The 27,138-nt window shown below is 36.8% G+C and overlaps 4 protein-coding genes across 5 annotated transcripts in view; 1 reads left to right on the forward strand and 3 right to left on the reverse strand.

Annotated features, from left to right (window-relative positions):
* il11ra (interleukin 11 receptor, alpha) overlaps window positions 1–1,166 on the reverse strand; it is a 49,049-nt gene extending 47,883 nt beyond the window's left edge. Inside the window, exon 1 of the mRNA XM_042509198.1 lies at window positions 1,074–1,166. The gene's annotated coding sequence lies outside the window, so the exon portion shown is untranslated. The remainder of the gene's footprint in view (window positions 1–1,073) is intronic.
* A 5,369-nt stretch (window positions 1,167–6,535) lies between these two features.
* Window positions 6,536–10,399, forward strand: si:busm1-57f23.1 (uncharacterized protein LOC368621 homolog). Its single transcript, XM_042509053.1, has 5 exons — window positions 6,536–6,646; window positions 6,777–7,004; window positions 9,674–9,825; window positions 9,911–10,012; window positions 10,140–10,399. The coding sequence occupies exons 2-5, from the start codon at window positions 6,917–6,919 to the stop codon at window positions 10,233–10,235; spliced, it is 438 nt and encodes a 145-aa protein (XP_042364987.1). The 5' UTR covers window positions 6,536–6,646; window positions 6,777–6,916; the 3' UTR covers window positions 10,236–10,399.
* A 50-nt stretch (window positions 10,400–10,449) lies between these two features.
* LOC121959635 (hatching enzyme 1.2-like) lies at window positions 10,450–14,526 on the reverse strand. The gene is made up of 9 exons (XM_042509052.1): window positions 14,455–14,526; window positions 13,358–13,376; window positions 13,208–13,270; window positions 12,922–13,062; window positions 12,642–12,759; window positions 12,372–12,550; window positions 11,781–11,862; window positions 11,022–11,149; window positions 10,450–10,740 (listed from the first exon to the last, which is right to left on the reverse strand). Exons 1-9 carry the CDS (start codon window positions 14,524–14,526, stop codon window positions 10,733–10,735), a joined length of 810 nt encoding a protein of 269 aa, XP_042364986.1. The 3' UTR covers window positions 10,450–10,732.
* A 2,806-nt stretch (window positions 14,527–17,332) lies between these two features.
* Window positions 17,333–25,703, reverse strand: rassf6 (Ras association domain family member 6). 2 transcript variants are annotated; one of them, XM_042509969.1, is made up of 11 exons: window positions 25,539–25,703; window positions 22,309–22,376; window positions 21,599–21,677; window positions 20,954–21,111; window positions 20,476–20,570; window positions 19,625–19,824; window positions 19,447–19,548; window positions 18,871–18,922; window positions 18,662–18,780; window positions 18,075–18,172; window positions 17,333–17,785 (listed from the first exon to the last, which is right to left on the reverse strand). In XM_042509969.1, the coding sequence occupies exons 2-11, from the start codon at window positions 22,365–22,367 to the stop codon at window positions 17,710–17,712; spliced, it is 1,038 nt and encodes a 345-aa protein (XP_042365903.1). In that variant the 5' UTR covers window positions 22,368–22,376; window positions 25,539–25,703; the 3' UTR covers window positions 17,333–17,709. The 2 variants fall into 2 exon arrangements, with proteins under 2 accessions (XP_042365903.1, XP_042365904.1); XM_042509970.1 differs by lacking the exon at window positions 25,539–25,703 and adding an exon at window positions 22,605–22,690.
* Window positions 25,704–27,138: the final 1,435 nt, after the last annotated feature.

A 27,138-nucleotide genomic window follows, 5' to 3' on the forward strand; every position in this document is an offset into this window, starting at 1 on the left:
TTGAACACTCTACTGGCTGGAGGAATGCACATCTGTAGTGAGCCCCCCAGTCCCAATGTCTCTGTCTCTGTATGTCTGTCTGTGTACATTATTTGTTTCTATTTGTGGACTATTTGTGGACTATTGTGCATTAATCATTAATGCTGCCCCAGAACTATAATTGTCTGTATGTAAATATACAAAAAAGAAAGTGCAGGATGAAGACTAATGTTGTTTATCACATCAACAATTTTCATTGATGTTCTTCATTTCTGTTATTGTTTTTAATCTCTGTTAGGCACTTTGTGTTACTCTTTGTATGAAAAGTGCCATACAAATAAAGATTTGATTGAATAAAGATTTGAACAAGTGCTTTTGGATGACTGACAATTTCAATCTGTGCACTGCCAATAGTGTTTTTTCATGCCTATGTATTTGAGAGCGAAAAGCAAAACAAGAAAATCAAAGTCAATGCAGCAACAGCACTGAGTTTTCTGGTCGATGTCCCTTTAAACGAACATTATATAGTGTTGCATGCATGGAAGCATACGGCTCACAAACCACACTTGCAACCAAAATAACACACGGGCTGTAGGACTATCAAACAGAAGACGTAGTTCATTATTACTAACAGTATAATACATTTAATTACGTCAAATTTCTTCATTTTTTAAAAACAATTTGCTTGTGTGCTGCCATCTTTTTCGTTCAACTTACACCGGCGAATTTAAACCCAAAGCACAATAAGTTGCATCGAAATGAAAACGAAAATAGTCCACTTTATCTCATAATTATCACACCTGAAATTAAAATACATTAGAATAAAGCCATTCATTTTTTGTGACATTGTTGGAGGCATATCATTAAAAGACATGTTATTTAACGAGTGTTAAGGTTGCTAACACAAGCTAAAGAGGTACCAACATGTAAGCTAGCTACATGACACATACCCACAGTGAATAACATTGGAGTAAATTTCCCTCTGTTCCCTCCCGTCCCGTGTAGTGAGGCGGATAAACTTTTCGCCCCCCGCACACGCAGCTTCCTATCCGCTGATTCCCGCCTCCTCCCCGGTTTAAAAACCCAAAACTTACCTTGGAAGATCTCCCCAAGTCAAATCGGCATTATTATGTTGTCGCCTTCCATTGTTGAGACTTTGTCGAGTTGTTCTTCGGCTCCCCCGGACGGACTAGCGGGGCACAAGAGCAACTAAGTCGGACAAGGAGGCGGAGGAGGAGGGGAGGAAGGAGGCCAGACCAGTCGGCCGCCGCCGGGTTGGAGGATCCGGCTGTCAATCACCCGGTGTAGTGGGCGGGTCTTAACTGTAAGGGATTATGGAAGCTGAGCTCTCAGCACTGATCCCAGGTCTGAGGTCTAAGGAATGTGGCATGGGAAAAACAGATACAGGTCTCCTGCAAAAGGAATATGATGATTGTTGTTGGATATATTTGTATAACTTTTCATGTGAAATTTTGCTTTTGGTATTTGGTGGAGTTTTGCAAGCTGTAAATTGAATAAAACCCCTAAAAATAAATAAATAAAAATGATAAAAATAGCCTAATAATAATTAATGCAGCAGTTCAGTAACCAGAAGAAAATGTTGGCATTATACATGTCTGCACACCACGGATATGTTATATTTGCACCTTTCATATGTAGTCTTTCATGTCAACCTTTTTAAAGAGACATAATATATGAGGTAACTTTGCAATTTGAAGGTGGTGGTGGAGGTGGCTGCAGACCACTGTTTCAAAACCATCAAACATCAAAACAGCAAGCAAGTCATTGCTGTGTTTTTAGCAATCCGTGGCTGCTTTTCTAGTGGGGATAATGCCACAAAAAGCAGTTGTTTTTTTAATAAGAAATTGCTGCTTTTCAAGAGGGGATTGTGCCCCAAAATTGGGTATATTAAGCCAAAACACAATCTTTTTGGAACCATCATTTTTTTTAAAATAAAAATTTAGTTTATTTATTTATTTATTCACTTATTTGTGCCTATAGAACCTGACCACACAATCTCCACAGCACTGTTGATATGTTAAATTTCATTGTATCCACTACATAATAATACATGTATTCATGGTTATCAGAAATGAACAGCCAACATTTATCCTGACACCTTGGCAGTTTCAGTTTGTGTTAAAATGAAAATATGAAATGGCCGAAGTATATCAAGAGAGCCACTAATTTAAATTACTTGACTATAATTTAGTTTGATTATTGGTTGCAGTGTTGTTTAATTTGGATCAAGCTCATTTCAAATAATCTTACTGCATTCATTTTTTTTGTTTGTTTGTTTTTGCCTTAGTTTGATGATAGGAGAGTTTTGATTTAAAAAAAAAGATAATAAGTACAAATAAAAACATCAGTGCCAAGGTAAATACATAGGGATTCAATTTTATATATTGCCGATATGTGTTGCTAACTGAAAAAAATACAGCCTTGTACTGGTAAGGACATGCAGCAGATGAGGGACATTTTGTGTAAAATGTGTGGTCTTCCACATACTGTGTACATAAAACACTAAATAAAGCAACATTAGTCTGCACATGCTTTTTTCCTTAACCAGATCATTTCAGTCAAACAGATCATGGTTGGCTGTCAAATAGCTTTGGCCTATTTTCACAACTGCAAGCTCTTCTGGGTTTTACTCAGTTATCCAGCTACATTCTTGTACCTATTATATGTGACAGGAACCTGATTTATTTAATTATTATGAAGCTCCCCTGTTATGTGATGACTACAGAAACACATTAAATCCATTAATGCTTCCAGCTCCATGTGCTTTAGCACACAATAAATTGGGCACCAGTAACGTCTCATTATCCAAAGCACTGACCTTTTGTCCTCCCCCATAAATTTAAATGGAGGTGGAAAAACACATCTGACAATGAAACACAACCCGATGCAACACCAGAGCCTCAAAAATCAGCGGAGGATAGAATCAGCACCTCTCTGATGCAGTGTCAACAGAAACTGAGGAGTTTAGGCTTCATAAAAGACGTATTGTCGACGTCTCATATTGGTTTGCATTTAATTGTCCAGGTGTGACTGATAAACTGCTACCTCAGCTTACACTGTCTTATGTCTTGCATGATGTTAGGACCTTTCATACAGATTTAATTGAAGATTTAGTTGCTCATTATAGGTTTAGTAACATATCTGTACTAGTCATTTTTAATGTTATATATCAAATCAAGCCAACTGCCAGAATAAATGTTGGCACTGAACATTTTAACACATATGTTACATTTGTAACTTAATATGTAATGCATGTCTTCAAACTTCACATTTCTTTATATTTCAGTTTTCAATATTATGTAGTGATAACTCTGTGGTTAATGTGTAGTTAGGAAGACACACAAACATTTTATTAGGGTTGGGAAAAGACTATGGTATGGCTTAAAATACCTGGTTTGGTTGCTATAAACACAGCTGGACAAGTCCCAAACTAATGTTAAAAAAGCTAAAATAGCTCAAAATGTTGGAAAAGACTTGCTTTTATTGCCACAAACATGGCTGGACATGTCCTATGACCTCATTGAAAACACACAGCTTTTGTCACTACAAAAACATACATGTCAGACTGTCATCTGAACAATGTTTGAAGTATGAAAAACACAAATGTAGCTCACCTGTAGCTTGCAGAAATGTACAATGCCAACATTTTACTCTGATTTCTGGGTTAAAACTTAACATTCTGTGTGAAGAACAATGCGATGGCCATAATGATACAGAAAAATAAAAATAATTATTCTAAGTATATAAACAGTGCATTTAACAATATATATAACCCTAAAAATAGACTCTAGATTTTATTTTTCTCATTAATAAACTTGGAAAACAGTAGCACACAGTAAAATAAGCTGTGTGCTCTGTTTTAGGCTGTTTATTTGTGAAGTAACGTTGAGCTTTGGCCTGGAAAGGCTGCAAAAGAACAATTTGAAAGAAAACTGTGGCAGTTGGTGTGCAGCCCACTCATCAGGCATACAACACTGACATCAATTATTCCTTTGAAAAGGGGGATTTCCAATTTGAGCAAATCCAGCCTTCCCCTCGCTGAACCTGACAGTCGCAGCTTAGATGAGTTTAAGTGTGTCTCATTAGGTGCAGTAACACCAGCCAGACTGAAAAAAAGAGTTTTGCTGTGTGTCACCCTGCATGTTTGTGTTAAGCTATGTGCATATATGTATTGTACATTCACGTAACTTGTGTCTTTGTATTATACTATCTATATCTAGCTATATCTATCTATAATTTAATTTAGTACAAACCAGCAACAAACATAACTTTCAATCTGGCACTGAGTCCATCTTCCTAACTGCACCTGTCAGTCTGATCTTTTGTCTCGCCTGTCTTTATTTATGCTTCCTCTGTCAGAGCCGTAATTATCTTTGTATATAATTTAGCTATCTCTGTTTATAAAGCTTTAACATGAGCATCAATTATCTTAGTTTGCACAATGCTCCTGCTTAACCTGCTGATGCCCACAGTTTTAATGAACTGTTTTCTATATGTCTTCGTATTTTACTTGATAAAACTGTAATTTTTTACACTATATTTGTAATTATTTTGTTTACTATTGTATTGTTGCTTTGCTGCTTATATTTCTTTGTACCTCATAGCTGCTGTAACACTGTGAATTTCCCCACTGCGGGACTAATAAAGGAATATCTTATCTAACAACCTCAGGTAATTGTGCATTTCACTCAGTAAAAACTTCTATGCACTGAAACATGGAATATTTGTCCATAAAACTAAACAAAACAAACAAACAAAAAAGAAAATCTGAACTTGGATTGTGTCATCTTTCATTGAAAAAAACTAAACAGTGAACCACTACAAAGACAGAAAAGCTAAATGTAGAAAATTGCCCACACAAGTTTGGGTTCAGCCGAATCACACTTTTGCAGATGAAACACAGTGATTTTTGAGAAGAATTAACTTACATCTGTGACCTTTTGCGTAGGCCATCCTTTTTCAAGTTGAAATTAATTATTTGTAACGTGCACATATTTTATTCAAGCTTCTCTCTGATATCAGACACAATATAAATGCATTCCCCGCCTATGAATATGCAGTAAAGTCTCATCAACCACCTGTTGCATTATGTGATACAGTGTTGCTCCCCCCTGCTGGAGATTCGGACTCATTACATACTGGAGTCAAAACTGTAAAAAGAAGTGTGGAGTTTGCTTGGGGGTTATCAACATTTTTTAGCTCAAAGAGCAATGGAGCGGGGACAACCTACTACAAATGTTCACCACCTAACAGACAGGTGCTGCGCAATGAAACTAGCATTAGCATACTTACATAAATATATTTATTTAATATTTTTTAATATAATAAATAAGCCAAAATGTATTGCAAATTATATTTTGGATTCATGTTAATGTATATTTTTAGACATATTTCATTTTATTTTAAAAACAAACAAACAAACAAATAAAATTGTAATTACCAGATAATTTGGCAGCCCCTCAGCAGTAACTCAAAGGACCCACTAGGTGTCGCAGACACCTTGTTGAAGACAGAGGGCACACACTTAATCAGTCATGCACAGCGGAAACCTCAAGCCAGTGATTTTGCTTTTGGTCTGATTACAGAACCCTTCAAAAATTTTATCTTAAGTTAAATTTAAATATTGCCCCTAATCTTATCTAAAGTATATGTGATAATGTTCACTTGTGTGGGCATAAGTGCATGCAGGTTTAAGCTGCTTGACAATGTAAAATTGATAAGACACTATATTAATGAGAACAGCCCCAGCTATGTGCATATAAGACTTTTTTCAGTGGGACAAAATGTAACGGAAATTGCCCTATCTTGCAGTGTTTCATAAGCTTGGACTGGGAATGCAATCCATTAAAAACACACTTATTTCATTGTTTCCTGAAGATCTGTTTATTTATTAGACACTGTTGTTTGTCATCACTGTGTTTAAAACAAGCTAAGTGAAAGGCACGCAAAAAAAATCACACCTCTTTTCTATGAATGACGATAAGCAATTCATTAATTCTACTCACTTCCATTTGCTGACGTTTGTGCTGTTATTCACTACCATCAGAATTGTAAAACCCTTTCTCACATAATAACAAATGTTCTAGACAGGATGTTGATGTACCTAGAAATCATGCATAATGTGGTTCTGCTGTGTGCTATAATTTCCACAGTGACTCACTGCCTGCCAACAAGAGTAATCAGTCTGATCTCCACAAAACTGCCTTTTTCACTCTTGTAAAGAAACAGACAAAATGTGCATGCTCACATTCACACGTAGACACATGACATTGGCAGGCTTACACACCCACTAACGCACATGACTGCAGGCACACAAAGAGGACAGAGACACCAGCGCACATACACAATGACACACATCTGTCACCCAACCCCACCTACTCTGTGTCACATCCACTCTCTGTCACACACACACACCAAAGCCGCTGATGGTTGTTAAATCCCTGCATGACGCCAGTGCCAGGCAATGAGTGGGTGTGGTCTTGACTGACTTGTTAAACATGCCAGAGCTTAAATGCAGAACAGCCACTGCCATTTGCTAATGCCCCCTCCCTCTTTCTCAACTCTACACTCAAACTGTTTTTCCCAGTCTCGCTCACCGTTGCTCAGCGTTCACTGAGTGAAGTCCTATTTTTTCAATATCAGAGAGGTAAAGAGTATAATATTCCTTTCTGTAACTTTTGGCCTTTCTGTCTAATATTTTAAATTGACTTTTTTTCAATAACCATCTTCAATGTCTGCTTTTTTTCTGCTTTTTCTGTGGATTCAAACACCAACAGTTTGCTGCAAACACTCTGGGACGTCTACAAGTTGGTTGGCAAGTGGTTCAGCTGAAGTGTCTTTTTGTGGAGATCCATATTCTACCAGTTTCCACCCTGCGAAAAGCACTGCACAGTTTGGTGGTGGTTAATAAGTAAAGATGTCTCTCCCATTGGCAGTGGTGATATGTCTCTCAGCTATCCAGCTATGTTTGGGAGATCAGCCTGTGGAGGAAGTCATCACAACAAGTGAGTACTGATGTGGATAAGAAATGGGAATGTAAAAGTGTGAAGTTACAGAGAGGCAAGCAAGATAAAATAATATTACAAGACAGGGAATAGAGTATTTGTTGCTTATTATAAATCTTCTGTGAGCACAGCCTTTAACAAATAAATCAAGAATATGAACAAATAGTCTTTTCTGGATTTATCGTCTGAATTTTGAAAGTGGCCAGATAAAGACTTATGTGGATACAGGTAAATAAAATTTAAGCCTAGTTGATATGAATGCATGAATATAAGCAATTGTTTTTGAGATTCAAATATTTAACACATTGCTATTGTTTACACAGTTAGGGTTAGGGTTTTAACCCAAAGCAAATAATGATACAGCAGAGACTTACTTTGTAGTGTGTGCACACACTTTTGCGGGATGGATAGGAAGGGCAGGTTAGACCGATTGAAAGGAGAATACAGCTATGCCACAATGACAGCAGCGGGGAGGGGGTCTATATTAGAATCATCACCAACAATCTAGAAACCAGCCAAACAAATCATTTGCAAACACTTCCCATTTAACTTTTTGTGTTCATATGCCATTTTATGTTGGCTATTAGTGGTGTCAGTTTCAGCAATAAACTGATTTGACCCTAAATTATAAAAAAAAAACAACTAAATGAAACTGCACAGTGTGTGCCTTTATGACAATGGCAAAATAAGTTGTGAATTCAAATCCTCGGTCAATAGACAGTGACTCCGTACTGCTGTCTGGTTGGGTACAGTGAGTCAGAAGGAAAGAAAGTCGTCATTGTTCAGATGCTGTTTAATTTGGCAGAATGGAGTTTGGTTTGGGAGTGTTTAGGAATGAAAAATAATCCATCAAGAATGCTTAGCACTAATTTACCAACCATGTCCAACACCAGTGACTTCTGTTATTGCGATTTTAGTACGCAGAGAAACACTGGTTAGTTCAGATTTCTGTATGGCGTATACTGCAAATTGCTCAACAGGATAAAACATAAATATAGATATATCTGGTTGGAGGTACAAGGCAGATTACTATGTGAATCCATAGTGTTGCATCATAGAATTGGACAGAAATAGACAGAGTAGAGTGCTTGGTTTCTTCTGATCTTTTGACTGCATTGGTCTTTCCATTGATACAAATTCGCCATAATATTGTCACAGTTGATTCCACATAATTTGTATTTTGATCTTACATAATGTTTGACATTCAAAAGTATGATATGGAGGGAAAAGCATTGTCGCACTAACTACATTTGGCTGAAAAGTTCAGATTTGTTGATGTCTGATACCCAACTGCAATGTTGGGTGTTCTCTGTTGCACCTTTGAACACCCCCCAACTTTTATGTATTGTTGGAATACATGACATAATGAATTTCTGTTCCTGTGAACAGGGTGGGGTTCGAAAAACAGCACCTGCCAGATGGCAGCAAAAACAGGATTTTCAACCTAGGTTTAGTCACTACTTGAAACATGAATCTGAAAAATACTGAAAGAACAATTAACATCCGAGAAACTACACAATAAGTGACCTCAGACTGCTAACATGCCAAAAAGGGCAATGCCAAAATGTTCGCATTTAGCAGTGATAAAACTGCTAGCATTCTAACCTTTGCTAATCAGCACTAAATTATCTTAAAATGTTGAACAAGATAAAAACTACTAAATTACTAAAATTAGAACAATTCATCCCAAAGTGGACATTAATATTTCTTCTAAATGTAATGTCAGTCTGTTGACTAGCCTAATCTAACTCATAACCACAAAAACCAACCTGTTTGTGAGAGAGGAAAAGTCTAGGAATCAAAAATACCTGTACAAAATGTTGTGCCAATAATGTAATGTAGATTAAGATACTTAGAAACCACAAATACACAGGGTAAAACCAGTCTTAGAGTAAAACTATCTGAATCCGAGGTTTGGCGGTCTTAAAGTTTCCAAATCCTTGACTTATGTTCTGGGCTGAAAAATGTGGTTTTAATTGTACATCTTTATCTGTATGAATTAGTGCATTTCGGCCCATTATGCTGTGCTACTGTAAAGGCATACATCACCCTCCCAATAACCATTTGTATATCAATAACTCACTCTGTGTAACCTTGAATTTGGAAAGAAAACATTATTTTTCTTGCACATGTCCACAATGAACACATTTTTTGATGAATTGAAGTCATAGGGGTCCACATATAACAACAGCAAAACTATATCAAAACATCCATTTATAAACTCCTAGCAGCTCTCTTATTCAGGGGGTAAAATTATTGTTTTGTCAATGGATTCTGGCTCTGAAGACCAGAATGAAGCTTTTAGCAAAAAAGTACTTTACATACGACCAAATGAGACTTGGATTAAACTTTGCAGGTTGTGTGAGAGTTTGCAAACAGATGTTTTGATATAGTTTTACTGTTGTTAAAAGAAGACCCGTATTACTTCAAATAATTAGGAATTTGCTCAGTTTTTGGATTCTTTTACATTGGAGGCATGCAAGAAAAATGTTCAACCTAACATGAGATGAGTGATTGATATACAAATTTTAATCATCTGTTATTTTACAGAGTGCGTAGGGTACATGTTAGCTATCGTCCCATCAATAGCCATCATGAAAATATGTGATTTGTTTTTTTTTTTTTTTTTTTTTTGTGTGTGTGTGTGTGTGTGTGTGTATTAAACACAGAAAAGGTGCCTCTGCTAGGTGACTGGTTTGAAAGAAATCCAGAGTCAAGTGAGGTTCAGGAGGCAACTCAACATGCTGTTAAGATGTTCAACACAGAGTCCAATGGCAAGAAGATGTTCAAACTGATCTCCGTCATCTCCGCTCAGACTCAGGTTAGATTCATCTTTCAGAATCAAAGGAACTCACATGCAACAGACCTTTACACCTCTGTAATATTCTGTCCACTCATTTTATTAGGTGACCAATATGATCAACTATAAGATCGATGCAATTCTGGGTAAAACCAAGTGCCTCAAGACTGAAAACCATGACTTGAACAGCTGCAGTCTTGAGAAAAAGGTAACTCCATTCATGCTTTTGAATCTTGTATTATTTCATAATCCAAAAATGACATACTGTCTTCTGAAGAAAATTAGGTTTTGGAGATTTCCGAATTCCTGTGTAATAGTTGTTTTTGTCTCTGCAGCGTGTGAAGTGCCACTTTGTGGTGATTTTTGATCCCCGCACCAAGAAACATGAGCTGCAGATGCACACGTGCAGGAAATTTATGGGGCCAGTTTAACTTTTTCACAGGCCTAACTGTATTTTTGTTTTCTTTCTTTGACTATCTGTTGATATTTTTTTCTGAATAAACGTCTTGCAGCTGATTTTAAACGCTGGATTTGTGTGCTTAAGAACACGGACACCTTGTAACAACAACACAATAAAAATTTGTTGGGAAAAAGACCTGACTTTGTTTTACCATAATGTGGACATTCTTTGTGGTTTGCTGCTTGCTCTTACTTGCTCATTTAATTTATTTTTTATTAAATAATTAAAATAATGTGATGATTTTGTGGACTGTCAAAGACAACAATTGATATGGTTGGCTTACAATGATTGCTTACTTGAGAGATTAAAATATGCATCAATCATGATTAATGCAGTCGTAGGCAAGAGGGAAAGACGACATGGATTATTATATCATTATTTATTTAATTTGTGTGATCAATCAACATTATACATATTGCCACTCATGATGTTTTGAAGATATCTTGTGAAAGTTGTTTTCATTTTCATTCAAATGTCTGAAAAGAACGATAAGACATCAGTCGTAACAAAAAACCCAACTTACGTTCATCATACACTTGAACTTTAAGGCATACATCTGTTCCCAGAATTCAAACCTTAAATTACCGTAATGACGGAAAATGTACAATAAAAGAAATACAAATTTGGCATAATAAGCAGGAAATTAGGTTGAATAACATTCATTCAAATTAGCAGAAAGGTGTTTAAAATACATTTTAACACATTCTAGGTTAAGTGGATTATGCCGTACTGTATAATTAAGGATTTCTATACTTACTGCATTCATATAACCTATTGATCCTCAGGATATCAATATCAGACATGTCATCCCTTTGCCCAATTGGCACAGAGGAATCTGGAATAGGAGTAATGGTGTCCACTCCAAACTCGGATGTAAAGGCAGTTCTTGAAAAGAAGAAGAAGAAAAACAACACAATTAGAAGATTATATATTGATAGAAAAATGTTCTTTGTTTATTTTATGTATGAAAATGCTGGAATGTTTCTGTGTCATGATGAAATCCCAGTATTTTTAAAAGAAATGGTTCATCTTTGCACCTGTAAACATGAACATTTACAGTTTATTAGCTGTAATTTGTCCTCACACCTTGATGATAATGTCAGTGTTGTACTGACAGATTGTTGCACTCCCCTGAGGTAGCCAACATTACAAACAAACAACAAAATTACATAAAATTATGTACTGCTCGAAAATTGTCCTTGTTATTTTATTCATAAAAAGCTGAAATATGTCTATATCATGCTTTCAACTTAACAATTTTCAAAGAAATTTTTCCTCTTTTCACCAACATTTTACTTTTAATTTATTGTAATTTGGCTTCACACCTAAAAGGTTATATACCAGTGTTATACTAAAAGCTTGTTTCACTGCCTGCAATTGGCCAAAACCCCAAACAAACGAATACAACAACAGAGGTTTGAATGTAAAGGAGGATGCTAACAACATGAAATAACAGATGAACTAAATAAAATATCTTGCTTACAATAATACAAATAATGAAAAAAAGAGATGTTACCTTCCATAATGCATAACAGAAGAATAGTCATATGGTGTGTTCAAGTTGTTGGTATCCTTTTTGTGGAAGTTGAAGGCACTTGCTGTTGAACAAAACAATATATAAAAATTGAGCATGCATGAATGAAACTAAAAATTATCCTTAAGAAGGGATTTCTGACAAAACCTCACGTTCTTCCATGGATGTATATATCAGTTGGGGTTGTGCCTAACAATAATTTTCATTTTTGATTAATCTGCAAATTATTTTCACAATAAATCAGTTAATCATTTACTCTATAAAATGTCAAGAAGTTTTGAAAAATGCTTATAAACATTTCCCAGAGCCCAAAGTGCCATCTTTTAATTGTTTTTTTTGGACCAGCAGTCCAGAACCCAAAGTCTTTTTGTTTGGTATCATAAATGTCAAAGAAAAGCATCAAATCAAAGTAGTTGGCAATCAATTTTCTTTTGTTCCACTAAACATTTTAACACTAATTATAGTATGATTTATGTTCCCTTTACTCGAATTGATTAAAAAATATAGCGCTCCCAGTTTCATATGAACGATTTAGTGGCCAACTGTGCTGCTGCATTGGGCCTTAGAACCCACATGCAGGAACATTCTCCCAGTTGATCCTGACATACTGGTCCCTGTCACTTCTAGTATGCTCATGGTGGAAGCCAAGTGCATGGAGGAGCTCATGCTGAATGATGCCATGATCAAGACAGCCGTACACGGAGAGAGAAACCACCTGCTGTCCTCCATCTTTGCCGACAGAGGACCAGCACCTGCATTAAAGGACAGAGAGACAGCAGGTTTGAATCCTACTGGTGCATTCCTCACACTGACCATCATCTCTACTGCGGTGACATCACTCACCCAAGTTCACTCTCAATGCTGAGGTAGTCCGACTGCCCATAATGTGGAACAAAGCGAATGCATGTTTTCCTGTGGAAGGTTTCCATAGCTTTCCTAATTAAAGCCTTTTCACTATCATCTGCAATGAAAGCAAATAAGGTCAGATGAAAGCTAAAGTGTAGCTGAAAAATAGTCAGGCTCACCTCCTTTTATGTGTCTAAAAAAATGAAAAACTTCCCAATATGAAATTATTAAGATTGCATTGATTGTAATTTTAATTAATTCATTCCTGAGTCCTTACAGAAGTAATCACTGAGGGTGTAGGGTACTTCAACCAGTCCATTGTAGGATTTTTGCCATTTGCAGTAGCTGTACCAGCATTTCATGGCATTCCTCTTCTCTGAGAGAGCAATGTCACCTTCCACCAGATTTTGGCTGATGCCTGAAGTAAAACAGCATGTGGGCAGCATGGTGAATAGATGTGCACATTCATATTTGGAATATACTGATGAGTAGAGATATGAGAAATTTGTAAGCAGGTGAAGACACAGTGTTGACATTTTTCACTTAAAAAATGAAAAAAATACCTTTATTTGCCTCAAGAATTCTTGAAGTTATGTCTAAACGGAAGGGCTTCTCGGTCTGTACACCTAAAATGAGAAGATTTGTTGACTGAACATGGAGACCCATTGTGCAATAAGATGTGTTAAACACATGTGGTCAGAAACATCAGTTACCTTCCTCATGTGGTTGTACCTGCAGAGACACAAAATAAACATTTAAAAAAAAGTAAAAGTTCAAACTGTATTATTTATTTATTATTTAATTTTTTATTTATTGAACCATTGGTTTGTAATAGGGTACCTCATATATTTGATGTATTATGTCAGCTTGATATTTTTATGAACCAGTGAATAATTTTACTTTTATTATGAACGTATTGTGTAGTTTGTTTGCTTCCTAATGCCATATCCCTTTGAACCATAGTATTTAAACTGACTTATGTGTGCTGATGTCATGACTTTCGTCAAAAGCCAACATACAATTAAAAATGCAGGAGTTAGTGTCTAACAACACATCCTGTTAATGACAGATTTTCGGGTTACTGGTAGTTTTGAGTTATTGGAATCATTTAAGTGGGTCCATGGGCCTATGAAGCTATAAATAGCCCCCGGGGATTTTTTTTTTTTTTTTTTGTGTAAGATAAGTGCAAATAAGTTGAGGTCACTGTTTTTACTAGTACACAGGTCTGGATGCCTGGGACACTCAAGTCAATTTGTCAAGCTGTTATAACTTATTTCACCTCTCATTTTCTTTCTTTTAAAATGAAAAATGGCATTTCAAAGTGGTATTATTGTTGGCTCCATATTGCAAAGTCAGCTGCTTTCCATTTTCCTCAGAGCCTTTTAATCACAGGACATACTGCATTTGTTTCAAACAGTTAACTTTGGCTGTTTCTCTGCCTGACATTCCCACTGCTGACTATAGTAACTGCAAAAGCGTTGAAGTGATACCCTTTAGTATGTGGGGATAGATATCAATAGCTTATTATTGGGAAAACGGAAGTGCTACTCTTTTCCTGTTAAGGTTATGCCTTGATTGCTGCACTTCTGTAGAACCAGCCTTAATTTTCCATGGATACTGTACCCAGTGGCAGACAGAATTGCTTAGTAAAAGCTAGGCTTATAGGGATACCATTACATTATGTAATCAACATTCCCTTTATAATGATGAGTTATTGCAAAAAATATATATTTCCACTTTGACATAATAGCATTTAAACATTAGAAAACAAGCAAAATTGCTATAAAGAGATGCATTTGTTGTGTCTTACCTGGGAACTGTCTTGAGCTGAAAGGCCCATCAGCAGGACCAGGACAGCAGAGAAAAGACTCATCTTCCTCATGACTTTGTTTTGGTGACGAAGCTTGACCACAAAAGTTGCAGTCTTGCTTATATACAGCCGAAACGGGAGGAACTGTAAACGGACTTACTTCACAGGCAATACATTGACCCCTAAACAAACCTTATAAGGAAAGGATAAGCTCCAACAGGAAACTCCCTGAACGTTTAAGGTGTCAGCTTTGCAAACGTAAGCTGAAAACCTCTATATGTGAAATGGGTATGTATATACTTTATACATATGTGTATATGATCAGTTTCTTTATCAGAAATTTCTCATAATGCCTTAGATTGATATGGACAAGCTGCTCTTTCTTCCTAAAGTAATTTGACTGGCATGTTGACACACCTAGCTAATCCACTGTGGACACACAAGGCAAAATATAAACATTACACATTGCACTCGTCTACGCCCAAAGGTTTCAAATGTCTTTGAACAGAAAATTCAGCTTTATACTTTTTCATCACTTTTTTTTCAACACACATTACTATGAATTTCTGATCACTTTTTTTTTATGTCAAACTATATTGTATGATCACTATTTTTTGGGACAAACTATATTACAGCTTTTTTCTAACTTTTATTTTATTTATTTATTTTTTTTTAATTATAAACTACAGTCTCCTGTCCAAAGAGGAATTACTGAACAGGCACAGTATCAGAGCCCTCCCTTGCTCTCCTCTGCAATATGCTACTAAAAGATCTGCATAGGAGGACAAGGAAGACTTAAAATGACCACAACAGTTACATAGGAACTGCAAAGAGAGACAAATAAATACGGAAGGGGGAAAAACAACCCCTAAGAGAGACACAAAATGACCTCAAACAGACACACACAACCACAAAATGACACATAATAACTACAAAGAGATGCAAAACAACAACACTAAATAAGAGGGAAAATCACCATAAAGTCTGTGTTTTTTTTGTTGCTCCTTTGAGGTGGTGGGGCTTTTGCATATCTGTGCTCAGGGGCCCATTGCTCCCATCTAATGCAAACAAAGCACGTTGAAAGCTGTACAATTAAAAAAAAATACACATCTTAACAAGTGAATTTCTCTCTTTTGATTTCACATCTCCATCTTCAGTTTTAAAGCCAAACTGGTAAAGACAAATTTAAAGCTATTAGTATTTCAGTAAAAAGAAACGTACTGTAGTATAGAAGTTAAAGTTTCTTCTGAGAAAGGAATCACCCAGCCAACATCTGTGGATCTCCTCCCCAACCACAAAAGCCACTCAGTAAAGCCATGTTACACTCTTTCCATTTCTGAAAAGCACACTAATTTGGGCTCCTTTGTGGACATCACATGGCAATGCTACCCTTTAATAAAACAACCAGTTCCCATTTATTCTCATTGGGTCGTTCATCATGTCAGAGGAAAATAAGACTCAGTGCTGGGCAATATGAGGCTGTCTGGTGGGCTGGCAAGCGTTTAGAAAGTCTTTGCCACTAAACCGCTCAGGCACCATTGCTCACTCTACACCAAACCATTATTTGATTATTAGGACGACTTTTCCACTTGTAAGCAGTTTACAGTTTTACGCATACAACTCATGCTTTTATAGCTGCTCCATTTGATTAAACTGAAAATAATATAAATGTCTTGTAAATCCTTTTAGACGCATTTCCCCAAACACTCTGACAACTTTGGAAAAAAGTTTGAATGCACAGGCAGAGTGAGTTAGTAAAGGGTGGAGCACCAGCCTCTCTTTGAGGCTCTAGAAGCAGATGTTTGGACTAAACAGCTATCTCAGGGTCAGGGTAAATTAGCTCTACTGCTCCCCTTGGAGGAGGGAGCAGGCAAGCAGTGAAAAAAAAGAGAAACAAGCAAGACATTTAAACAGGCACGCAGGCAAATAAGACCAGAGGCTCAAGTGCTTTTGCTATGGGAGCCCAGCAGATGATCTGGCAGGGAGTAGGCGCTGCATGGCTGGAACTAACGAATGAATGATGAGCAGGTGGGTGTGGAAAGTTGGAAAGGGAAGTAAGAATAGATGAGGCTGGGACAAAGATCACACATATCAAAATGTAAAGATGGCACAAAAGATTTCAGGACTTATTTCCACTGTTGCTCTTTATGACCAGGTTGCACTTTCAAATTAAAGGGACAGCTCACTTTAAAATCAAAATAAAATAAAAAAAATCAAGTTTCCTCTTACCTGTAGTGCTGTTTATCATCTAGATTGTTTTGGGGTGAGTTGCAGAGTGTTGAAGATGTCATTTGAAGAGATGTCTGCCTTCTCTTTAATATAATGGCACAAAGAACCAACAGCAATGTCTCTTTCCAAAAATCATGACCCAGTTTCTGAAGGTAATCCACAGATCTTGTTGTGAGCAGTTTCATATAGGAAGTATTTTCTTTCTACCAAACTATGCCCTCCATCTGCATTACCATGCAGAAGGAAGCATGCATGATGCATCTACTCATGGACGAGAGGCTCTTACTCCTGAAACAGCAAGATGTAAACATCAATGGCTTCCTCTTCAGCTGAATTGTAATGTTAGCTAGCTCAGTGGTGCTAGGTGAGCTAGCAGTAGATGTGTCCTTCCTTCTGTGCAGTGATACAACTGGTGGGTGTAGTTCGGTTAAGAGAAAATAGTTCCTACATAAAACTTCTCACAGCAAGGTCTGTGGAAGGAAGTCATTGCTTTCACAATGTTTTTCTGTTAAACCATTTACATTGAAAATGTTATTAATCAATTCATACATGTGTTTGTATGTATTGAATAATTCGCTAACTTTAACAATTTTATGAAATTTTTTGGGGGATTATTGCACAAACTAAAAGCACAAAAGATATCAGGCCATGCTGGTCCCAAACTTATATTTATTAACACACATCACTGATTTACAGGTATTTACAGCAGCATTTTACATACTAATTTTGTACTTATTTCACAGATATAAAAAAGAAAGGAAAACAAAACATATTATGAGTTAAAATGATAGAAGCAATCTGGTTTGTAGGACTTGGAAAAGAACCATGTATTATGTCACTATGTCAGATGGTTGGTGTTTTCCAAAATATTCATCCCATGTGTAGTATATCTGAGCTTTTTTGCATCTACAAAGTCTAAGATGTTGTAAAACAAAATGTACAAAGTTCTCCACAGCTACCCTTTTGTTCTCAAAGTGATGCTAAGATGAATGACCGGCGTGTGTCCACGATTCAGATCTGCAGTTGTCAGACACTGGTCTCAATATGAGGTGGCATCTTACAGGACAGCATTCGGGTTAGGATTCTGTGCTGCTGGTGGTACCTGACACACACACACACACACACACACACAGACACAGACACACACACACACACAAGAAAAAAACAGAAAAAGCAAACAAACCCAAAAACACACATACATTATGAGTAAGTAGCAAATCAATATAAGATAATGTATAAAATAATGGCGCCATCATGTGCCATAGAAGTATTACTACAGTAACTTTAAGTAATGCAGTGTAACATTCCCTTATGTCTCTGTAGATGTCAGTACTTTTAAAGCTAATGAATCCCCTTAATATGTATATAAGTGCAAAAGATCATATACTGACTTGCTAATGACCCTCTGTATCTCTCTGTTCTCCTCCTCTCTGAGTTTCAGCAGAACCTGCTCCAGGATGGGAAGCTCCAAGTTCAGATACTGGGCTACCTGTGAGGAGAGGAGAGGAGAGGAGAGGAGAGGAGAGGAGCGCAAACAAGATGTTACCATGTACAAAATTATAAACATGAACCCTGACCCCTATATATTTACCCCTATATATTATTATCTCATTTGTACATCATTTGCAAATTTTAACCTTAGAAATGTAAGCAGGTAGAAAAGGCAGCCAGTAAATTGGCATGATATGTGCAAACAGCATAAAAAAAAAAAAAAAAAAGTAAAAGGTTATAAGAAAAAACCTTGAAAACTAACCAAAAAAAAAAAAATATATATATATATATATATATATATAAATAAATACTAAATAAATAAATATACTTACATTTTCTTTTGGTAATCTCAAATGAAGCTGCTCTGGGGTACCTGGATGCAATGTCTTCTGCTAAAATATTTTTCCAGTAATAGGGATAGATATGCTAAAAGTGTCTTGGTCGGTCTCTATGTTAGCCCCTCAGGAAGCGGGGTAAGAACACTCACATCATTGCTGACTTCCTCTTCGTCCATGTCGATCAAAAAGATCTTCATTATGTCATCGGAGGGTCCCTGTAGTATGCGCTCCCATAGGGGCTGGTCTCTGTCAGTGAGCTTCCTCTTTTCTGGACAACACATGCACACACACACATCAGTTAAGCATGTTGCTGCTTTCCACTGTCTAATTATTTAATTTACAGTGTAACAAAGCAAACCTCCACTCTGGTGAACACAATACAGAGCAAATTCCTGGGGATCGTTCTCTATCTGTAGATACAAGAAAAATATTTTAACATATCAAAAATCATTGTTCTGATAAACGTCTATTTTTTTTTTACCATTTAATACATCACATTATTTTGTAGCCTGCATCTCTGGTCTACTTACATGATTTTTTAATTATTTATTTATTTTTTACAGTAATTCATTTATTTATTTAAATTAATTAATTAACTTTTTTTTGTCGGAGAGACACTGTAGGTGAAAAGTATTTTTTTTTTCATGCACTGCTCAATTTAAAACATTTCAACTGTCTTGCCACCAAACATCCAAAGATAAATATATTTAGGTGTTTATTTTAGTGAGCTTCTTTTTCTTAATATACACTGAGTTATTTTTAATTTCTTGATCATTCACAAAAATATCACATATTACATGTAGGGTTCAGTCCTACCTATAAAAATGTTTGTTTGAGTCAGTAACAATGCAGTGCCTCATACATACTTTTGATTAAAATAGTACATCACTGTGATTTCCCTCCTTCACTTTGAAGAATATGTATAAAAGCTCACCTTGAACTTGTTTAGTAGCTGTTCAATGACCTGGTTTGTGGTCATCCTGCTGGAAATACGGACTTTAGTTGGTGTGCCATAGGAAGGAGTGAAGATAGAGGTCTGTAGGAGACAGTGAGAGATTGTAGAGCTACAGTACACACAGAAAAAAAAGAGGTCACGTTAAGCAGAAACCTGCCTTATAGTTGTAGAAGTGTCCATTGATGGAGAAGCGATGTTGTCTTTCTTTCTCTCTTTGTGCTGCAGACTTCCCTCTGCTCCTCCTCCTCTTCACCAATGAAGCATCACTCATACAGCGGAACAGGTTGGACTCGGCCTCCAGCTCGGAGTTCTTCTGCCTCACAGGACGCAGTGTGGTCGTCTCATAAACAGCTGGACCTGTGTTAGGTACACAGGGACTTATGTTCAACATTTTGAGAGAGTAACATCAATATATTCCATAGTATTCTTCTTTCGTGTTTTTGCAGCTAAACAGAGAAATACATCTTTTTTAAAAAAAATTGTTAATAATAAAACTAAAGATGAAGTTTATTTTACAATTTAGAAATTATTCTGTTTGGGGATTTTATGTCCTTTGAAGAGTCATGTCAGTATGCTGTAATGTCATGCAAACAGAACTTTTAAACTGGGGTGGATTACAAGTATAACTTTATTTACTAGTTACAATTCAGATTATTAATACAAAATCAAATAAACTTAACTATAATGTACTATAGATTACAGTAAACTACTCAGTTATCAGTTGAAATTAGCCCTAATTAACCCCACAAATCCAAAAATATACATTATTATAAAGTAAGCCATGCGAACATTTACTTAATGTACATGAAGCACATTTAAATGCTAATACTTTTGTGTTTTACCCCAAGTAACATTTTGAATATATAACTTTTACTTGTGACAGAGTATTTTTACACTTTGGTATTGCTACTTTCACTTAAGTAAAAGATTTAAGCACTTCTTCCATCATTGCTTTGATAAAATTGTAGTAAAAACCTAATGGGAATATGGGAGGAAAATAAAACCAACCTGGTAAAGGTTTGGTGACCACTGTGTCCTGTGGTGTCTCAGCCATCTCATCTATCTGGTGAAGGTCAACGTATTCTCCCCATCGTGACATACCCCTGCAGAGAGAGACAGAGGAGGAAGGAAAATATGTCAGAGACTTAAAACTGATCCTAGCTACCTGCATGCAGTAAAATCAGTTCAGTTTAAAGTTTTAATCTTGGTGTAAAACATTTGATTCACACAAATATTAATTGTTTTAAAAGCTGACTCTATCATGTGTTGCACAAAGGACAAAACTTGTTGCAGAAACTGGAAGATACTCTATATTGTGTTGTCAAATTGTTTTTGTTTCATTTGTTTTTTTTTTTGCATTTGTGTTGTGTCTATCTACATGTTTTTGTAATTTGCAGTGTAATGAGCTCTCAAGGCCGCCATACATTTATCAAATCCCTCTGCGTTGTTGACATATTCTAATTATCGCACAAAAATTAAAAGCTACCTCTTGTCTCCGATTGGGCTGACAGGACTGTTGGGGTCGGTTGAGGTCAGAGGAGCAAAGGGGATAATCTGTTTATCATCCTGTATTTTCAGCCTGATGGGCCTCCTTACTCCCCAGGAGATATTCAGGAAGCCTTCCACCACCACCTCTCTATCATCCTATTATACAGACAGACCAACAAATACCTGAATGTTGTATAAGTACAGTCAAACAGTCATTCTAACCCCTAATCCCTTACCCATAACCCTAACGCCCCAGCCCTAACACCAATAATCTCTCATAAATAATGCTGCGTTCATATGGATTCAGGCAGACATTGGTAGGAAAACAAGGAGAGAACAAGACAGTAAAATTATGCAAGGCTGGCAGAGAATACTGCTGATGGTAACGGTAGACAGCATTGCCATCCAAAGTTAAAATATTTCAACTTTGCCATCCTCCATGATGGAATTTCCAACCACATGTTACACAGCTACCTTACACAAGGAGAATTAAAAAGGTCTTGTCTGTCTACCATCTGCCTGATTCCACGTGAATGCAGCATAAGAGTTCTAAAGATAGTAATTATGTGTACACTTTCCCTTTCGTAACAATTACAAAACAACAAACAAACTAGTCCATGTTTTAAATACTGCACAATCATACCTTAAAGTAACTGAGGTGCAGCTGAGTGTGGTCCTTTAGGAAGCAGTTGTAGGTGTTCAGTGTTGAGAGGAACTCTGCTCTGAAATAAAAACAACAGCAATGAATGAATACATGTTAAAAAACAATCTTACATTTTATTGTTGTTTTTTTTCTTTTCTTTTGTAGGCTAATTTTCTGCAGTCTCTCAACATGGAGTTGGCTGAGCCAGCAGCTAAGCAGCTAATAATCAGCATCAAAGAATTGTTTTTAATTAACCAGTGAGAAAACAGATGGTAGGCAATACATTTTGGCCGCAGTGCTGTCCCGATACTACAGCATCAGCTGTGTGAGCGCAAAGCCGTGGTAGTGGTAGATCATTCTCTGCTCTAGGCGTATTTACTCCACAATATATTTACATAGCAAATAGTCATTTGTTACTATATTGATGCCCTCAAATGCATACAGAACTTTTAATAGTGTCAACATGGAGACTTGGTAGCCAGCTTTTTGCAGTGCATGCCACATAACTGCAACATCTGGAATTTGATTCCAGCCTTGGGACCTTAATGTCATACCTTCTGTCTCTCTTTCCCTTTTTTTAAACTGTCATCTGTCAAATAAAGGTGAAACTGAACCAAAAGTGAAGTTAAAATAATAAAAAATAAATAAAGCTAATAATAATGGAGTACTTTCAAACAATGAGAGTCTCATCTGCATACAAAGTGACCCACCTGGACAGTGTCCTCCCATCCCCTGCCTGAATCACTGGGGGAAGAGCTGCTCCATTCATCTCTGGTTACTGCAGAAAGAAATCGACAAATCATTTGTAGCAGCAGCTTCTGTTGACATTCGTACATCTGGAGCCTGAAGCAGGAGACAAACACCGGAGGCTGCCGACTTGTTGAGTAGCACCAGCATTATGTCAATATGGAGCGAAGAACTGCACATAAAATGGACTTCACTGCAATTGTACAACTAGCACTGTGTCACCCTCTTCCAAAAATGAACAATATAATTAGAGTCTTACCGTCTCTAACATGACAAATCAGAGCTCTCCCCTTGAATCTGTTTCTTTGCCACTGTCTTCTCTCTCTGTGCTCTAAATATCTCTTTCCTCCCTCTCTTTTCCTCTCTCTCTCTTTCTCTCTTTCTGAAGTTTTTGTGTTATATTTATCCCTCTCTTTCTCTGTCAAGCTGTGCCTTTACTCTTTCACTTTCTTTTTTTGTGCTGTCTCCAAAGAGATTTAATAACAGTACTCCACCCAGTAACCAGTGATGACAGTGTAGAGCCAACCAGTTGTTTATTCTTTGGTCGCAGACTCTGAAGCCTGCTCCAGTGAGCACAGATTGTTGGAGTATCCATGTGGCCTCTCTTTAAATCTCTTTTCTTTTTTCTTTTTCTCTGAATTGCACAGTAGTGTGAAAGCAGCCTTCTGTCCTCTTTGTCCTTTCTGTCACTCTTTACAACTCTCTCTGTGTCAGCCTGTTTGCTGGTGGAGGAAATATCTCAGGTATTCAGCAGCTGTCATCCCTGTAGCACCACTACTCCTCTTTCTGACTGACAGTTCACTCTTGCAGAGTGAGAGAAACCATTTTAAAACATCAACAACAAAATTTAAAGGTGCAGTACACAAAGTCCCTTGCAAAATTTACAGATTGTAAGGCAATCCTGTATTATTAATCTAAGACTAATGTGGATGTACTGATCTCTTTTATATGAACATGTGAAATTTGTTGTTACATGTGAAAGAAAATTATTAAAACTGTCCAAAAACAACATGTGCCGATATGTCAATCTATTGAAAGCATTGTCACATGGGATAACAAATGTTAAATATCTGGTACCAAACATGATAACCGACGTCATATATGATTTCTGAAAAACACATCACTGGAATTTATTGCATGTGAAATTGTAGTCCACATATAATATCAGAAGTGTTTCACAAGTTAGCACATATTCTCTCTGACATGAATGGAAGTTACATGTTAAAGAAAATAAGTTGTTTTCTACCTGGATATTACTACAATTCCAGTTGGCATAGTGGCACCAAAACTGATTTTTACCCAAATATTGCTGCTTTTCCTCCCAGGACTGACCCCCCAAAACCAGGTATTTAAACTAGACATGATCTTATCATAACAAAAACTAATTTTTGTTTTGTGCCTAAACGTGTTGTTGAAATATGAAGTTTTAACATATTCACTAAATAATAGCACGCAACATATCCATTGTTTGCAGAAATGTACAAGGCAAACATTTTTTTTCTGACAATTTGTTTAGATCTTAAATGTATTCTTATCTGATTCAGTGTAAAATGGTTGCATTGTTTTGGTAAATAGAGGTCAGACTTTGCATGGAAATGTAAATCTGCCTTTCTTTTTCTGGATTTCAACAAACACCTATGGGCAGGTGCAGGACTTTAGACTCAAGAACTCATTTGCCATCTGCTTGGAGGCTGCTCACTTGCTCATGTTGTAAACAATGACTCTCAAGTGTGAATGTTTATGTCTGAACAGACCTGGCATTGGACATGGCTGGAAAAGGGCAGATGTATTTGCATAAAAAGTTTAGTAAAGGTTTACAAAAACCTCTTCATTACAAAATAAAAAGTTCTTGAGAGAGGCAGGATAACAAGAAAGAAAGAAGCTGTCTTTAGTACAATAAGTCCAAGGTCTCTCCCCTATGTCTCTAACTTGAACTGATGTGAGCACTTCACTGTGGTTCTTTCAAGCCTCAACATGCAGGTTTTAAGGTTGCCTGGAGCAAATACATCCAAACACTGTGTGTTTGTGTGTGTGTGTGTCGACATGTATGTGCATGTGTGTAATTTGTGAATCATATACATGTCAAAAGTCAAAGCAAAGTCAACTATAGCGGAGAAGTACTGTGTCAACATTGCAAAGTCAATATTATGTCATACATCCAACACAGCTACTGAGCAGCAACTATTTTAACCTTTAACAACTGCTCTGTGCCTGGATGCCAAAGGATCTCACAAAACAAGATAACCAGTGATTTTTATCCAGTGCAAAAGAAAAAAAAACACCTTGTTTAGAACTTTAACAATCCTGTGTCATCGCTACTTCCCCCTATATAATTATCCATCATGCTCAACTTCACTTTGAGGCATTGCCACATGAATTTAAGGTTTTCTTTCAACACTGCAAGCTGCTACCGCAGAGGAGAAAACAGCAACAAATCAAAGCAGTCCAACTGGTGGCAATGAGGCTGACTAGAATCCAATTATGAGGACGGACTAAAAGTGGAGACACTTTGCTGTTTTTTTCATATCCAGCACCAATGGGCCCAAATCTTGACTAACTCAGAGTGCAGTGTAAGTAGTAAACAGAAGCTTTTTTAAGGTAAAACTGTGTGCCAGACAAAACATAGCCAGTGGGAGAAAAGCCAAAGTACACCACGACACACCCAGATTCTCTCTATGTTGCTCTCTTGTGTGCCACTCCCCCTGTCTCTGCTTTTCCTTCTCATTTACTCCACTCCTTTGTCCTTTTGTGATGTCGTCTAGTTTGTGACACTTGCTCTTTGTCACTCAAATATGATGTCATGTTAGCATAGTGCCCCCTGTTGAAACTCTGTCCCTTTAAGTTCTGGTTAGTCTGAAAAATGTACATGTACTTTAAATTGTGTCTTTAAACATATCAAATTGCAGCAGAACCATACCCAAATTATGGAAAAGTTTAACTGAATTTTGAATTCAATCATGAAGTTGACAACTAAATAAATGCTGTTAATACATTATAATCAAAATTTAACCTCTTACACTTGTGTACATGACATGTGTCCAGGTTTTAATAAACTATAAGCCATGAACATGCTCAGGCACATTATGTAATAGCTAATATTGTTATTAACTAAAAGTAGCACTGTTGCTTTCTTTCACTTCCACAGTAAATCACTTAACAAACTGAAGCATTAAATAAAGATGATCAAACTTACATTCAGGTCCAATCAGGCAGTCTTACAATCTCCGAACAAATGAAGCAAGTTCACTCCATGTTTAATTTTTTAAAACTTTTGTGTGTGTGTGTGTGTGTGTGTGTCTCTGTGTGTGTATCTGTGTGTTCATAGGTCCAGAGTACAGTGCATTTGGTTGGAGTTGAGTTTGTGTAGCACTGCAGCAGCTGGTTAATTATTACAGGACAGGTTGAGACAGCGTTGGGAAGGAGGGGCTGACTGACATCAGATATGACTCGCCTGTTTTTTTGTTTTTTTTTTGTGTGTGTGTGTGTGTGTGTGTAGTGAGCATGTCTAGAAAGAAAGAGAGAGCAGCCCTGTTGTAAGCCAACTTTCAAAAGGTTACCTCATAAGAAATCTGTGTTTCGTGTATGTGTACACATACAAAGACTCTGACTCTAGTTTTAAGTTGCTCTAAAAACAGTTTACGGGAAATATGGAAATAGACATACAGTTAAAAAAATGGACAAAAGGCTGAACAGTTATGAAATCCTTGCCTTAAAGATGGCTGTCTGAAACTGGTAAGCCACCGGAAGCAGCACTGAAGAATAGACAATGTGCAGCTGGTAGGAGATGACAGCTGCAGGTAGAATAAAGAGAACAATAATCCAGGAGGGCTCTCTGAGGACAGACATCCAATACACATAGTAATTAGTTCAATCAAAGGCACCTCAGTCATGATGATTGTTAGGTGGAAAGCAAACACCAAATGATGCCAAACACGGACAGGTGATGCAAGCAATATTTCAGGTGAGGCTAGGCTAGTTGACTGACTCCCCTGTTCATTTGGAATAAATAAAGATTCAATACCATAGAGGGTGCTGCTTCAGACTAGTTTAATTCCCATTCATCTGTAAGGTGTGATTATAGGGGAGTCCTTCCTCCAGAACTATTTCTGGCATGAAGTACCTCAGGGATCAATGCTCAGACCTTTACTATTCTCCTTCTACATTTTACCTCTGTATCAAATATTACAAAGGCATCATATCAGTTTCATTTTTTTTCAGATCTTAAATTCAAATAACATCTTGCAATTGAGCATGTGTTTTACAGAAAAGACTGGTTATCTTAGAAATTTGAAGTTGTTATCATAGGTTAAGACTCAGTTTTCATCACACCTGTGAGTCATGCCTTCAAAAGCCCTTAAGCCTCACTGCAAAAATTCAAATTTGATGAAAATGCTTCATTTTGGTCATCTTGTAAACCCATCACATCCTCTGAATGATTCCAAAATGTATTTATGTATTATTATCATTATTATTTTATAATCTGCATTGCATGTCATTATTTTAATGATAATCCATCACTCATATGTGATTGACTCCCGACGATATTTCTGACTTGGTAACCCCATACAAGCAAGAGTGCAGCCTGAGATCCTATGTCATAATTCCAAAGCTGTGCTGAAAACCAGAGGAGACTTGGCCCTTGCAGTCATGGCCCCTCAACTCTGGAACACCTTGCCAGATTTTTTTTAACTTTAAGTTGTTAAATTGCTCCTTTAAAAACACCAAAAAAATACATATTTTATTGAACTATACATCTGGTGAAGCAGGAGCTGTGTATGATCTAAAAGTAAAAG

Source organism: Plectropomus leopardus, chromosome 20, assembly GCF_008729295.1.
Source record: "Plectropomus leopardus isolate mb chromosome 20, YSFRI_Pleo_2.0, whole genome shotgun sequence".
NCBI classification, from domain to species: Eukaryota; Metazoa; Chordata; class Actinopteri; order Perciformes; family Serranidae; genus Plectropomus; species Plectropomus leopardus.